Consider the following 15,333-nt stretch of genomic DNA (forward strand, 5'->3'; position numbering starts at 1 on the left):
TGGTAACTAACGAGTGATCCAAATAGAGGTAATTTTTTAAATAAGCTTTGTTTAACAGATCACGCGTCAGTCGCGTCAAGCTGCCATGTTATTTTTGTTCGGTATTGTCTAGCATTTCATCATGGAAGGTCTTATGCCTGAACAACGTTTACAAATCGTTCAACTCTATTAAGAAAAGTCACGTTCCATGAGGAATATATTTCGGCCGCTTCGCTCAACGGCCTGCAGAGCGTACTATTCGCAACACCATCAGCAATCTTGAGACCCAGCATTCATTATTGGATTATATTCGACCGAATAGGCCACGTTTAGCACACAGTGAAGAAAATATAGCAGCCTTAGATAGGAGTGTACACGAAGACCATTATTTGATGCTTGAAATTGAAGCTCTTGATCTTTGCGACATTTGGTCTCAACAAGACGGCGCAGATAATTCATGTTTTGAGCCGGTCGATTGGCCACCAAATTCTTGTGATATCACACCGTTAGACTTTTTCCCCTTTTTCCTGTGGGAATATGTTAAATCTAAAAGATATAACCCTCTAGAAGAATGTTCTTCCGAATGATGATAAATATTTCCCCATTAAATATGAAGTTTCGGTGTTTTTTTCATAAAAAAAAAAGTAGGGAACTTCGGAATGGAAAACCTTTTATATAAGAAAATGAGACGGATTTTGAAAAACTTGAGAAAATGATTTACTAAAAATTGTGTGAATGCGCAGAATATTCCATAATCGACTCTTTCCAAAGTCCAGGAGCTCAACCCTGCTCCTGGAATCATTTAAATGGATACAAATAGAAGTTCGATGTACGCGTGTCAACCACGTTAAAGCAAAAACCTCTTGGATCGAATTTCCATCTCCAAATTGTTGCTGAATATCAATAAAGTTGATACATTTTTGAAGCGGATGGTTACTGGAAAGGAACACTCACGTCAGCTCTAAGCTACAACAGTCGTAATCGAATCGCAGTAAGCTGCCGCAATATATCAATATTAATCTACAATATTTTGTAGAATATTAGGTGCTATCTGCAACAAAGTGTAGGTTAATGTGACATTATAATTTCTTAAATATAAAATCGCTTCCGAAAAATTATAATTAGCATTTTTATGAGATATACACTATGCGGCTGAAGATTGTTTCGATGACTACAAAGAGCTATTTCATAAAAGATTTTCATTCATTTCTGAATCGTTAGGGATACGAATCCCTAACAGAACTATTTCAGTTCCGAATTTTCCTAATATCGAACATTTTGGAAATAATTTAAGTATCATGTTTAACACTTGTACGAAGGTAGGTTTAGGAAAAGTAAAAATTAACCTCACTTTTTACCGAATGTAAAAATATGAGATGTAGATATATCTTCAAATAGCCTCTTACGAATTTATAGTAAATTAAAATAAGTAAGGAAGGGCTAAGTTCGGGTGTCACCGAACATTTTATACTCTCGCATGATAAAGTGATAATCGAGGCGTGGTTGTGAACCGATTTTACCCATTTCATCAGGGTGTTAAGAAAATATTATATACCGAATTTCATTGAAATCGGTTGAGCACTTCCTGAGATATGGTTTTTGGTCCATAAGTGGACGACGCCACGCCAATTTTCAATTTTTAAAAAAACCCTGGATGCAGCTTCCTTCTGCCATTTCTTCCGTAAAATTTAGTGTTTCTGACGTTTTTTGGTAGTCGGTTAACGCACTTTTAATGATTTTCAACATAACCTTTGTATGGGAGGTGGGCGTGGTTATTATCCAATTTCTTCCATTTTTGAACTGTATATGGAAATGCCTAAAAGAAACGACTCTTTACAGTTTGGTTGACATAGCTATAGTAGTTTTCGAGATATGTACAAAAAAGTTAGTAGGGGGCGGGGCCTTTTCCAGAAAAAATTACGTGAAAATATGACCCCTCCCTAATGCGATCCTTTGTGCCAAATTTCATTTTAATATCTTTATTTATGGCTTAGTTATGACACTTTATAGGTTTTCGGTTTCCGCCATTTTGTGGGCGTGGCAGTGGGCCGATTTTGCCCATCTTCGAACYTAACCTTCTTATGGAGCCAAGAAATACGTGTACCAAGTTTCATCATGATATCTCAATTTTTACTCAAGTTACAGCTTGCACGGACGGACGGACAGACAGACATCCGGATTTCAACTCTACTCGTCACCCTGATCACTTTGGTATATATAACCCTATATCTGACTCTTTTAGTTTTAGGACTTACAAACAACCGTTATGTGAACAAAACTATAATACTCTCTTTAGCAACTTTGTTGCGAGAGTATAAATATTATTGCTAATACCGGATGTCCGTTAAAGAATGATTATGTGAGAATGTCATTGCTGTAAGGAGTAAAAAGAAAGCAAGAATCAATATCTCGCCAAGTATTTATGTATGTTTATGTAAGAATCTTGCAGACATTTCCCAAACAACGATTACATAATCTTCAGAAAACTTTAGCAACATTTGTACATATCTACCACGTCTCATAGAATCACACTCACACACTCATCACATAACTTGGAATTATGCAAGTGGATCATCATCCTTCCACAGATCACATTTATTGTATAATTTTACGAGTTAATAGCAATTATGGAAAAGTTAAAGAAATTAAATGGACATACATGTAGGGCAACAACAAAAGCCGACACTTAAACCAATTATAATTCGTGTGCATAAGCAGTTATGTCAACGAGTCACACAATCGCTAACAACAACAACAACTACAACCAAATAAATAACTACAGACTAACTACTGAGCCAGCACTAAATGAGCATTTCTTTCATTCTTTAGCACACGGCTTAGCATGTGTGTGTGTTTGGGTTTGTGTGCATGTCTCTATCAATGTGAATATCTGGAAAAGCATGGAAAATACCTCTAAAAACACGTTTCATTTGGTTACAACCGGATTCAACCGGTGAAATGAAACCGAAACTGAAACAAATTCGAAATCAAAACCGTAGCTTAAGCCCAAACTAAAAAAAAAATGTAAGAAACTGTTACTTCCAGACGAATAAGCTGCCGCAACGCACACTCATCTTCAGCTTTAGACCGAAGCGTGAGGTAATTAAAGGTGTGGATAAGCTTAATGAAAGGGTCTAAGAAAAAATTTATAACAAATGCGTTTATATTGACAGTTATTAGAGGCAAAAAATAATATATTTTATGTCTTGTAATTCTAACAAATTTAACTATTTTTTTTTTTCTAAAAGAAAAGTGTCTTCGAAGGTAATTGTCGTGCGTACCTAGTGTATGTAAATCCTCAATTTTAATATTAATATTCGTAAACATATACTGTAGTCTAGTAGCCTAGGTCACAGGTGGATCGTTCAACGAATTTTGAGTTGAATTAAGTCCTTTTCCACGATAGTTGAGCATACGATATCCGGAAAGGGACTACCTTTTAATAAAATAAGAGTACCCGTCAGGAAAATACGACTCCAGTCTAAGGGACTTTAGGGAAACTTAAGGATCTTAACTTTGACGAAAGTGGGTATTCTATAAACAATAATTTTCAAGACGAAGCCACCAACTGTCGATTTAGGGACAGCAAACTTCGCTCATTTGACATTTCTCTTCAGTAAGGTTTGCCATTTCATCATGAAAAGATATCCGATCCAACACGAGTCGAAATTATTAAAATTTACTGCCGAAATTCGGAGTCAGTGGCCTCAACTTTAAGAGCGCAAAGTCCAAGCATTGAGCATCGCTGTGACGTCGTTGTGGCGAATTTTGCGAAAAGATGTTGGCCTACATCTTTACAAGATTAAACTAACGCAAGAACTCAAGCCGCTTTACCACCAGAATCGTACTAAGTTCGTAAATTCGGCTCAGCAACAACTTAAAAATGATCCAGGTTTTCATCCAAAAATCATCTGCAGTGATAAAGCTCATTTCTAGCTGAATGGTTTCGTCAATAAGCAAAATATGCGTTAATGGTCAGACAGCAACGCACACGTACTCCATGAGTCACCATTGCAACCAAAAAAAAAAAATTACGGTTTTGTGCGGTTTATGGGTGGCGGCGTCATTATACCGTACTTCTTCCGTGATGATCAAGACCGGCACGTTACTGTGAATGGGAATCGCTACCGCTCAATAATAACCGAATATTTTTGGCCCGAATTGGATGATATGGACTTGGACAATATGTCGTTCTAACAGGACGGCGCCACAAATCGGCACAATCGATTTATTGAAACCCCAAGTTTTGTGAGCGTGTTATGTCACGTACTGACTCAGTCGATTGGCAGCCTCGGTCGTGCGATTTGACGCCGTTAGACTATTTCCTGTGGGGCTACGTCAAGTCTATGATCTATGCCAACAAGCCAGCGACGATTGATGAACTTCGTACGAAAGTTGAGTTCAGCGTCAGGACTTCTGCAAGCGTGGCCGTGGTGGCCATGCAAAAGAAATCGAGTTCCGTACATAATGGCATCGAATGTACTTTTACAGGAATAAAGAATTTTAATGATATCCCATACCACTTTTGTAGCGCTCTTAATTAAAAAATCGTTATAACGAGCTGATCTAACTCTTGTTATGCTGAAATGYGTAAGGACCCGCCTTCTTAAAGCCGCTAGCTTAGCAAAAACTTTTTGATATGTCTGAAATGTCATGTACTCGAGGAAGCATAGTACCAATAGAGTTTCTTATATTGAATATTATTAGCTTAACTATGATACTTCTGTTCATAGGCAGATGTATCTGCAATCTAGAAATACACAACTCCACCCAAGCATGTACATGCCATTCATTTTATTACACAACCCAACATTGGGCGCTTCAGTTCACAACAAAACGGATAATTCATTGCAAAAATTAAACAATTTATCTTATTTACGAGTTTATTTTTTCTCCCTTTTCTAGAGACAATTTGTACAAAAAGCACACAATTTACATATCAACTTCAAAAGAATCGTTTGGAGTAGCAACAAGTTAAATATATTTCGTTGTATTTTTGTTTTTCAAATTTTGTTTTTACCAAATATTAGCTATGTTAGTGATAAGTTGTTAAATGCAACCGCAAACTAATGAAGCTTACAGATGTGACTACATAAGTAAGTAATTTGAAATTCATAGACCTTTAGTTTTATATACATATAAGTATATTATATAGTAAGTAGCTAACTACTTTAGCAAATATTTGCAGTCACACTGGAAGTAGCAACAAAAGAAGGCATCTAGAAACTGAAGTTAGCATGCTTATATAAAGTTTTGCAGATTTGTAGAAAAGCAACTCGTCAGTATGTGGCACTCTATTCGAATGTGGTGGCATATAAGAATTAAACTGACGTTAAAAAATTATTATAATTAGTTGTGCACATTAGTCATTTCGCTGTTCCGAAATTATTACAAATATAGTAGTGGCGAATCGAACAAAGAACTGTATAATTCCTATAAATACATGCTTGATAATACCCAGCAGTTATAAAAAAATAAATGAGAAATTCTTATACACTATTATCTAAAATTCAAATGGATTTGATATTATTTCATAAAAAAAAACGATTACTACGGGTGATCCAAGGAGAGTTACTTTTTTCAATAGCCTTTTTTGATAGATCACGCGTGAATCGTGTCAAGCTGTCATATAATTTTTGTTCAGTATTGTTTGGAATTTCATAATGGAAAGACGCACGAACTCAGCCATATGTACTGTCTATTTAACTAAAGAACTGTTTTCCTGTCGTCGACATAATGAAGTAAATTGAGAAAAAAGTTGGAACAAACGTTGAGAGGATAATTTTGTATAAAAATAATACCAATTTCTTCTAGAATCGCTGTGTGTTGTTCGATTCTGAAAGCTTTCCTAGAGTAATGCTGAAAAGCAAGAGCCTTAACTTAAACATACAGTAACAATTAAAAAAATCAAAAGTATATTCTAAAAGTAAGAGTAGCAGCAGAAAATCGGAGGAAGTCATTGTTTGTGAAACGAATAATATACAATGGCACCTTACAATTCATAATAAAATTCAATTTTCAGATAAATGGTGCTATAATATCCATTAATCATTACAACGGTATAACGGGAATTAGTAGCACAAATTACCAAAAAATGTACAATATTTTGTTCAGCAATGTTGGATTTTAACGCCACTATTAGCAGGCACTTTCAAGTTATTCAACTACTGATGTACATATGTCCATATGTATATACATACATATATAATATGACATACTTGCTATAATTTTGTATTCGTTTGAATATACATAAACGGCTTGTTTGAACAAGTGGTCGAGTAAATAGCATCCCCGCTAAACGTTGTCATATGTTAATATCGCCATCGCCATTTATTAGAATATCAAATAGCGAGTAATTAAAGTGAATAAACAAATAAAATAAATATGTGTCGATAGGAAAATGTTATAAAAAAACACAAGTTAGTAAGCGTTAAATATAAAATTAAAACAAGCAAGGAAAGGCTATCTTCGGATGCAACCGAACATTTTATACTCTTGCAACTTGCAAGGATCAATGCCATAAGGTGGAGAATGTCAACCGGAGGATCGGAAACCAAACAATTTTATATACATATACATATATTTTATATAACCGATACACTTCCGAACGATATATTCGGCATAAGGTTTGTTAGATAAACGAAAATCTTTATATCTCTCACCTGAAATGCAAAATAACGTATCATCAAAAAATTCGAAATTGAGTGTCTTATTGATTACGCTTCACTACTTCAAGTTACATAGATAATATTACATATGTTCAACATTTTCAGGTTCTGTCCTCAGATATAAACCAGTTTTAACCAATATTAACATTTTTTTTCACTCATGTTCCATTTTATTTCGCGTTTCATTCATGTCACTGTAAATTTCCGAAAACGTTGTTATTCAGGTGACGAAATGCATGTAGTATATGGAAGTTGGGGTAGAATCGACCCGATTTTATCTTTGTGTTTACTATTATCATACCAAATACTAAAAAAAATCTGGGTTTCATTAAGGTACCTCACATACAATCAACAATCATATGGAGCAAAGTCAGCCGTATGTTCGAAAATCCTGACATTAGTTATTTGTGGGTTCAAGTTTTTCCCTCATTTTATCTGTTTTAAGAACAAAGATACACTGTTATGAGTAAAGCACGCTCATTTTCATTGAGATAACTCACATATTCGCCCATTTAATCAGTATAAAAACATCCGGAAGTACAAAAAACTTTATGGTATAGTATGGTAAGGGGCTCAGGGAAGTATTGACCCAATTGAACCCATTTTTGATACACAGACATACCATTGTCAGAGAAGGATTATCCCTGAATTTCGATTATATATCTCACACATTGATCAATATTTCCTATCAAAAGTCAACTTTAGGTACTGGGGTCCTTATATTCGATGCCTAGGAGCTTGAATGGTTTTAGTTTGATTTGCGCAATTTTTGGTCATAATGTGGCATTATTCGTGCAGAGTTTTATCGCGTTATATTAACTGCTTCTTGATTTGTTCACTGAAAAGGAAAGAGTCAGATAGAATTTAAAATTGTGTTATACGGGAAGTACGCGTGGTTGTTGTCCGATTTCGTACTAAATTTTGTCGAAATCGCTCGTTCAGGTTCCGAGATTTAAGATTTCACCAAAAAGTAGGCGGTGCCACGCGGTTTAAGAGATTTGTACATTAAACTTATTACAGCGCGGGACCCTACTTTTTCAAATTTGTTTCCCCACACTCTTTCTACTACGATCTCGTGTGCTACATTTCAGTTTGATATCTTAATTTATTGCTTACTTATGGCTCTTTATAAGTTTTCGGCTACTGGCGTTTTGTGGGCGTGGCAGTGATCCGATTACGTCCATCTACGAACTCTCGACCTAAAAGAAGTACGCGTTCGTAGATGTCCGAGTGATGCGCGGAACTACTAGGTTTGGATCAAGCAGGCCGTGACATATCGACAAAACTCCTACCCAAATTGCTAGGTGCTTCAAGCTTAACCTGGCGAAAGCCAGACAGTGAAGGAGAAAATATCTAGATCGCATCTTGTCATTGCAATCATAGAGCCAGCGCTCGAGTGCACGAAGACAGAGAAACCCCTGCTCATTGTTATGCTGATTGAATTTGAGTATTGGGATGTAGTCGAAGTGAGAGAGTATTTCGGAGCGGTCTTCTGATAACAACTCTGCTGCGTAAGCAATGCAACTGACGGTATTATATTAAGAATGGTATTAGATTCCATCGTTGGCAGGTTGTACGCATTGCAACAATGATGCCTATGAGAGCCGCTTATTGAATACGTTCTTTGGAAGAAGTAATAAATTGTTAAACACCGCCATAAATTTATCGATAAATTTGCGAATGAACAATATCAGAGCTTAACAAATATCCGAATACTTTTCTTCTGACTAAAGAAAAACACCAACACTAGAAACTCTCGACACACTCAGAGCACCACACTAAGCCGCTGTAAGCACTATGGATTACGTATATGTTCGAGTGTCGATATATAGACTTAATGATAAACAATTTGAAAACACAATCAAGTGCACTTTTCCACTGAAACAGTGTCGACTTCTATTCACATTTCCTTTCTGCACTTTGCTACATTATAATACATTCTCGCCTCACTTCATAACCGGCCGGTGCCCGCCGTTTCCTCCGCGGCGGATCACAAAAACGCTTTGGCATTTAGCGTTAAGCACCAATCGCTCATTCGCCTAGTCAATTTCAATTGTGTATAAATCTCGTTTTTGCACAATTTTATCTACTCATCAAACGGCTATATAGAAATGTACAACAACAACAACAACTAATGTGATTGGCTTATTCATTGTCATTTGATTAGATTTTTATTGACTTATAATTTCATTAGAAATAAAGGGGAAGCAGAAGAGGCGACAAAACAACGGAATTATTTCAGTACAAAAATAAAGTAAATTGAAAAAACAGCGTGAATAAAAACAACAAWAAATAAATAGTCTAATTGCCAGTCATCAGCACCGCGCTGGGTGCCTGCTGCTACTGGCGTTTGACCGTAAAACAAATCTCGCTTTTAAAAATGTCCAGTATTTTCCAGTTTTGGTTTCAGTAGCGCTCACTTTTCCATGGCTAATTACTTTTGTTTTTGTATTTTTGTRTTTACTTATCTTTCGCCTTGCAAACATAAAGGGGCAGTCAGCCMATGGCACTGAAATCGTATTGTTGCGTTGCACAGTTTGTGTGTGTGTGTGTGTGAGCAATTAAATCCCGACGTTCCAGACATGATTCGTCATCACTTTGTATTCTCGCAGACTCTGATAAGGAAATGGCCTTGGGTGATGAGAAATGTGTGGCGGCAGTGCCAAACCACCAGATTTATTACGTAATATAGTACAAATTTTTAATATACACGACTTTTTAGTTGTCTCCGAGCACCTGAAGAGTCATGACAAAGATTTTCGCACGACGTGTTTCCGTGAGTGATGCAAGCTGAAAATGCAGCGTTCGTTAGAGCAGAGGTACGCGATTAAATTCGCTATGAAAMTGCGGAAAAATGAGSAAATCCAAAGTGAAAAGCATGCACAATGTCATTTTTGACATCAACGGTATCGTCCACCTTGAATTTTTTCATCCCGGACAACGCCAAGTTTTGCATGAAAGTTCTCAAAAGACTCAAATGAAGGGCCAATCGGCACCGACAAGACATTGTAGCCGATAGGAAGTTGCAACACGACAACGCCCTGCCTTACACCACCTTTCTTGTGAACAGCTACCTAAYCAAGACCAGTATATCAACGCTTCTGCAGCCACCCTACAGCCCAGATGTGGCCTCCCGRRCTTTTTCTAGTWAAGGGGCCGATGAAAGGCAAGCATTTTGAGAGGACAGAGGGGATCCAAGCAACATTCACCTCAGCTATCAAGGCTGTTCCGGAGAATACTTTCCGTGACGCCTTCAATGCTTGGAAATCGCGCTGGCAGCGCTGCATSGTCGMAGAAGGAGGCTATTTTGAAAGTKTTTAAAGAATTGTAACGATTGGTTCAATACATTTTTTTAAAACGACTCAGTACTATTACTTTCCGGACAAGCAATGTATTGCAACGTTCATAAAATTTAAAAATCATCCAAAAATTTATAAATTTCTCGGAAGTGAAGTTGTGTATGTMGTTTCAAGAGTAGGCACAACTATTACAAAACTCTATCATGAGAGGAAGGCTCTACATGRTTAAATGTCACAGTGGGTGAACAAAAAATTTACAAACCCATTTTGGATAATGGAACGACATACGAAGTGTTGAGCATACTGTTCATGACAATTTAATTAGGCGAAAGTTCTGCGCATGATAGGTACCGTAGGAAGTCACACCCGACAGACTAAGAGTCTAAAGAAATCAGTAAAAACTATGACAAAATTGYATCGAGTTGCTGCAGTATTCACAAAATACTCCGAATCTTGCCTCCAATGTAATGTTCTTAGACCTCAAAATGGKGGTTGGAAAGAATTCAACAAGATTGCGAACAACTTCGAAAAAAAAGGTCGATGAAACCACAAAAATGGTATTCCTTAAATATAAGAAAACGAATTTTGTCTTCAGGCATTCAAGTCCATTGTAAACCACTACAGAAAGCAGCTCAATTGGGTGTTTTTTTTATTAATATAGATTATTGTTTTCACCTCACATCTCGTCTTTTAATACGTGCAAATATTTTGGTGTTGCCCCTTTAATAATTGTGTGCAACTTCCTGCAAAACAGCGTAATGAGTTGTGTGTGTATGTTGTCCAGAAATCAATGATGCAGATTACTTTCCGAAATTTCACAAAAAAAAAGCACAAAATATTGTTTTTTCCAGCAATACTCAGCATTGAATATGCGCATACACACGTCCAAACTCGCTACCAACGGATGTTGCATCATCGCCGGCATCAATGCAATTCTTATACAACAACTATTCTATGAAGGTTGGAGATTATTTAGTATCCACCTACTTTAAGTACCTGGCCACTAATGGATATTTGGTTGGACGGTGCCAATTTCGAATTGTTGATTTTGGTGCCGCATTAACACTGGAATTCTAATAAATTTCACGGTTAAATGGCAGAGACACGAAAATCATTTCAAGGTTGAAAAGTCATTAATAAGCTCGCCACAAATGGACTCGACCAGCCGCCAAACGGCTGCGATGAGCGCTAACTATTGTATGTATAGTACTGGAGGGAAAAATKAAACAAAATAAAAAATAAAAACAATGCGAGTAATGACAATTAAACAAAATTAGCAACTTTGATGTACGGCAAAATAAATTCGCAAAAACAACACCAACAACTAAACATTATAGAAAGGTATATTTTGAGCACAGAAGTAGCACACGGGCATGTGCATGTGGTCATATGGATACCAGCCAATAATTAGTCAAGCACGAAGCGTCCTAATGACACCGATTCTGGTTTAGAACGAAGGGTAGGTGCGCGAAAGACCGTCGAATTTTATACAATTGCAAAGGGTGGAAATTKACTGGAAGTCGCTTCCAATCGGCAATGCGTATGTAGTACGTATGCTTGTGTGGGCATACGGCACAAGTGACAACATGGCTTCCAATTCGTGTTATATAATTCCACAATTGCGACACTTCCAATAAGGGAAAATAAGCCAACATTTTCACTTGGCCAAAAGCGAGTAAGGTGGTTAAAAGCGAGATTTGAGAGCAAAGCTCTCGAAAGCTCAATAACAGCAGGGTTGCTTTACTTGYATAAGTTTATGGTTTTAGATGAGAGTAAGAATGTATTATTTACATAAATAAAGTAATATAAATAAAACCACAAACTGATATAAAAGATTTTATGAACTCGAGTTTTCGAGCTTTTATCGAAGCAAATTCAATCGGGCAATTTTTAGAGTGAAAATGTTTTGAGGTTATGAATGTTTTGAGGTTGCGATTGTTGCTTAGAATTGCTATATAATTTTATTTATTTTGATGCGTAATTTTGAATATTTTTTTTTTTATTATTCTATATAAATTTTGCTATTTGGTAGTTAAGGATTTCTACCAAGAAGTGAGCATGATTAATTTTTATTTGTATGTCTCTATGTTATCAGCCGTCCAATGGGAATGTATTACACTACTACGCCAGTTATTGGTCGATATTAATGTCGGGCAACTTTTCTCGCTGCCCGGAACCTAACACTCTCTCCCATTAAATACACAGCGACCATATTCACAAAATGGACGAAGGACTACAGACTTGACCTTAATATTGCAGCCGATGGTGTTAAAATTTAGATTACCAATAACCTTAAGATTTGCCATGTGACACTTGTTGTTGTTGTTGTAACGGCAGAATTCTGCCATGTGCCACTCGCCAGCTGTGCTCCTTCACTCCTCACACGATCGCGATTATTGCAAGTGCAGACCTGCAACAAAATCCTCAAGTCGCTAGCGGKGAAGTGACAAAGAAACGTTGTTGGCAATATACAAGGCAATCGGCCGACGGTCCTTAACTACGCCGCACCAATATGGTAGCCCGTATGCAGTGAAAATGCAGACGAGGAACTGCACTCCGGACCATAACGGGATGTATTTTGAATCTACTATCGAAACTCTACACAGTGAAGCTTATATGCTCCCAGTTAAAGAGTATAAAGAACTTATCTCCAAATATTTTCTGTAGAGATGATTTCTACGAAACCAAAACCGCCTCCTAGAAGCGTCAAAAGGTCATTTCTCAACTATGATGACGACGTAAGACAATACACCAACCAGACTTCGGACGCAACTAGCTTCAGACCTGCACTTACCGCCATTCACAGTGTAACCATAAGCACCTTCACCATCTCCCTCTCAGAAAATGGAGTACTTGGAGTCAGACCASTACCCAATGCAGACGACGAATTCGAGTGTGTCGAGAATCGAGAATGACCCTTACGCAGCTTCGTAGTGGATAGTGTAACAGGCTAAACTCCTACTTATCCAGAATCGATACCGAAATAACAAATATATGTACATACATACATATGTATAGATTGATACAGAATGACTCTAACCACCTCTTTGCTCAACTATTTTCACATAACTGACTCTTCTCTCTATCAGTACGTTTCCTGGGCTTACCGTGGGATGGCCTCGATGAGAAGTTATCTGAATCTCTACCACTCTAACGGGGACTGGTAACCGTCAACGAGGTTTTTAGTCGATGAAAATCTATCACAGTCAGTTGTTATCTTTTTTGACGTACTTATCATATATGAATGTGAATGCAATGATTCTTAATTAATTAGTAGATTAAACAAACCGAATTCCATTACTAAAATGTTTATGTGCGATTACACACTCACTCAGCTGATTAAATTAAAAATTATATACGAATACAGTTTGTAATAGAAAAKTATCCCTTTGAATGTGCAGGTAACAGAAAATATTTTAGATTTAAAATTAATGTAATCTAACAGGTAACAAGATATTCACTCGAAATTTTATAAAAACAGGTTGAATTGCTTAAATATCTATTATAGCACATTTCAAAGCAGCTGTTACTGATCATCCGATTGGCAAGCTGCTGACAGAGAAATATCTGAGAGAAAATAAAGGGTACAGGCTACCAATAGAATTTGTTGCTGGTACAATTTGATGCACACGAAAGATGCCTGTAACAACAAATAACTAAAATTACACATAACAGGTACCCTCAGGCAACCAACTCCAACGGGCAACTAGTCAATAGATTGATAATAGGTTTAGCAGTAGCAACAACAACAACGCATAGCGCGAACACTTGCTCACACTTGCTTTTGAAATGCATTTTCAGTCAAATCAGAAAAACAAGATACAAGAGACGGAGAAACAAAAACAATGCAGAGGATACGATGAGAAAAACGAATGATAATGAACGAATAAACGAGCGTAGAAACAGCGAGTAGGGGTGAAGAGCAACAACAAAAAAAAAACAAAAAAAGAAATGCGTACAAACGACAGACAAAAAGAGAGCGTGAGCGCACGAAAAGTTCACTGAGAAATATAAAAATTTTCCAACAACCACTTACAATATTTACTCGTATTATGTATGCAGTGCGACAGATTCTTTGGACACCACCTGCATCCCGCTCTCCGCTTGCATATGGCATTTACCAAATGGTAGTTAAAGCCGCCCACTCACGTGTGCAATAAGTGCATATAATTTGACCCGAATGCGGCCCCTCCCACCCACACTCGCACATATACATATGTATGTAGAACTCTGAAGCTATCGATTCTTTGCAGATATTTCAGAAGTCAAATTCAACTACTTTAGACACAACACTGGAACAGATAATTTGTTTGATTTTCAATATTTGTGACTAATGCAACTCACACCYAATCTTCACACAAACATACATACAAATGTGCGTAAATAATACACCTCACTATAAGATGTTTCAGAGTCTCGTCAAATTGATCTCGTGTGTCACCCATATTGTAGACTGGCTGTTGGTTAATTAAATTAACTTAGTTGGGTTTCTAAGCGACACACACAAAAGGGCGTCGCCGTCAAGCTAACTCACATAACGATTATGGCCAGATCAGCACCTTAGTGACTTGAAACGACACAACAAACACATACACATACATATAAAACACAACAAGCAATTCGTGTCTGACACCAGTAAGTTTTTGTTAATTCCAGCAAAAGATGCAAATAAACAAGTCTTGGGTATTCACATAATCATAATTAAGTGCATATTCTGCGTTTTTCGTTTGATTTTCTCATAATTGTCATSGCGGAATTGCATAGACCATATAATATTCACACTTAGCTAGCGTTCTCCGCAATCGGCTAACTAGGCTGTTTACACAGACTTTCTTGCAGCTTTTTGTAATCCAATCAGCATTGCTGAAATTCATCAAGCACTCGCTGCCAGACATGTTAACAATTGAAATCACTTAATTTTACACTGATTCTATTTGATTAATTACTTAAATGGATAATTAAAACGCGAACTCACCTCGAAATCCGACCTTAACGCCATATTCCAGAAAACACAAATGCCAGTCAAATTGAAAATAAAGGCGAGAGAGCGCATAAAAGGCAAATAAAACAAATTGTCAACGAGTTAACGAAGTAACGAGTCGCGAATAAGTAAGTAAACAAATACAAAAGCCTGGCGTGTAAAAATTTCAACACAACTTAGAAATATATACGCTAGATGGCGCCCTAAACTATATGTGAATTTTTTTAACGGTTCAAAACGGCGCTAAGGTGTATTTCCGTACTACACATATTATTTTGTTATGGTACCCATGCCATGGGTAAAATATTTAATCTAACAATCACTGAATAATCATTATTACAACAGTTCATGGAAGTTTTRTCAAAAATGGATCTGCAAAACTTATTCCGTAAAATTTGCTTGGAAA

General features: G+C 36.9%; 1 protein-coding gene across 5 annotated transcripts in view; it reads right to left on the reverse strand.

Moving 5' to 3' along the window:
• The window catches only part of LOC108966258 (sodium/potassium-transporting ATPase subunit alpha), a 79,374-nt gene extending 64,385 nt beyond the window's left edge, over positions 1 to 14,989 (reverse strand). For 4 of the 5 annotated variants that reach the window (XM_018929031.1, XM_018929039.1, XM_018929048.1 and 1 more), the window contains exon 1: positions 14,922 to 14,989. In XM_018929031.1, the coding sequence (XP_018784576.1) occupies positions 14,922 to 14,945 (24 nt within the window). In that variant the 5' untranslated portion in view covers positions 14,946 to 14,989. The remainder of the gene's footprint in view (positions 1 to 14,921) is intronic. The other variant, XM_018929081.1, reaches the window with a different exon arrangement.
• Between the last annotated feature and the right edge of the window lie 344 nt (positions 14,990 to 15,333).

This window comes from Bactrocera latifrons, unplaced genomic scaffold (assembly GCF_001853355.1).
Source record: "Bactrocera latifrons isolate USDA-ARS-PBARC rearing strain unplaced genomic scaffold, ASM185335v1 scaffold_10, whole genome shotgun sequence".
NCBI lineage: Eukaryota > Metazoa > Arthropoda > Insecta > Diptera > Tephritidae > Bactrocera > Bactrocera latifrons.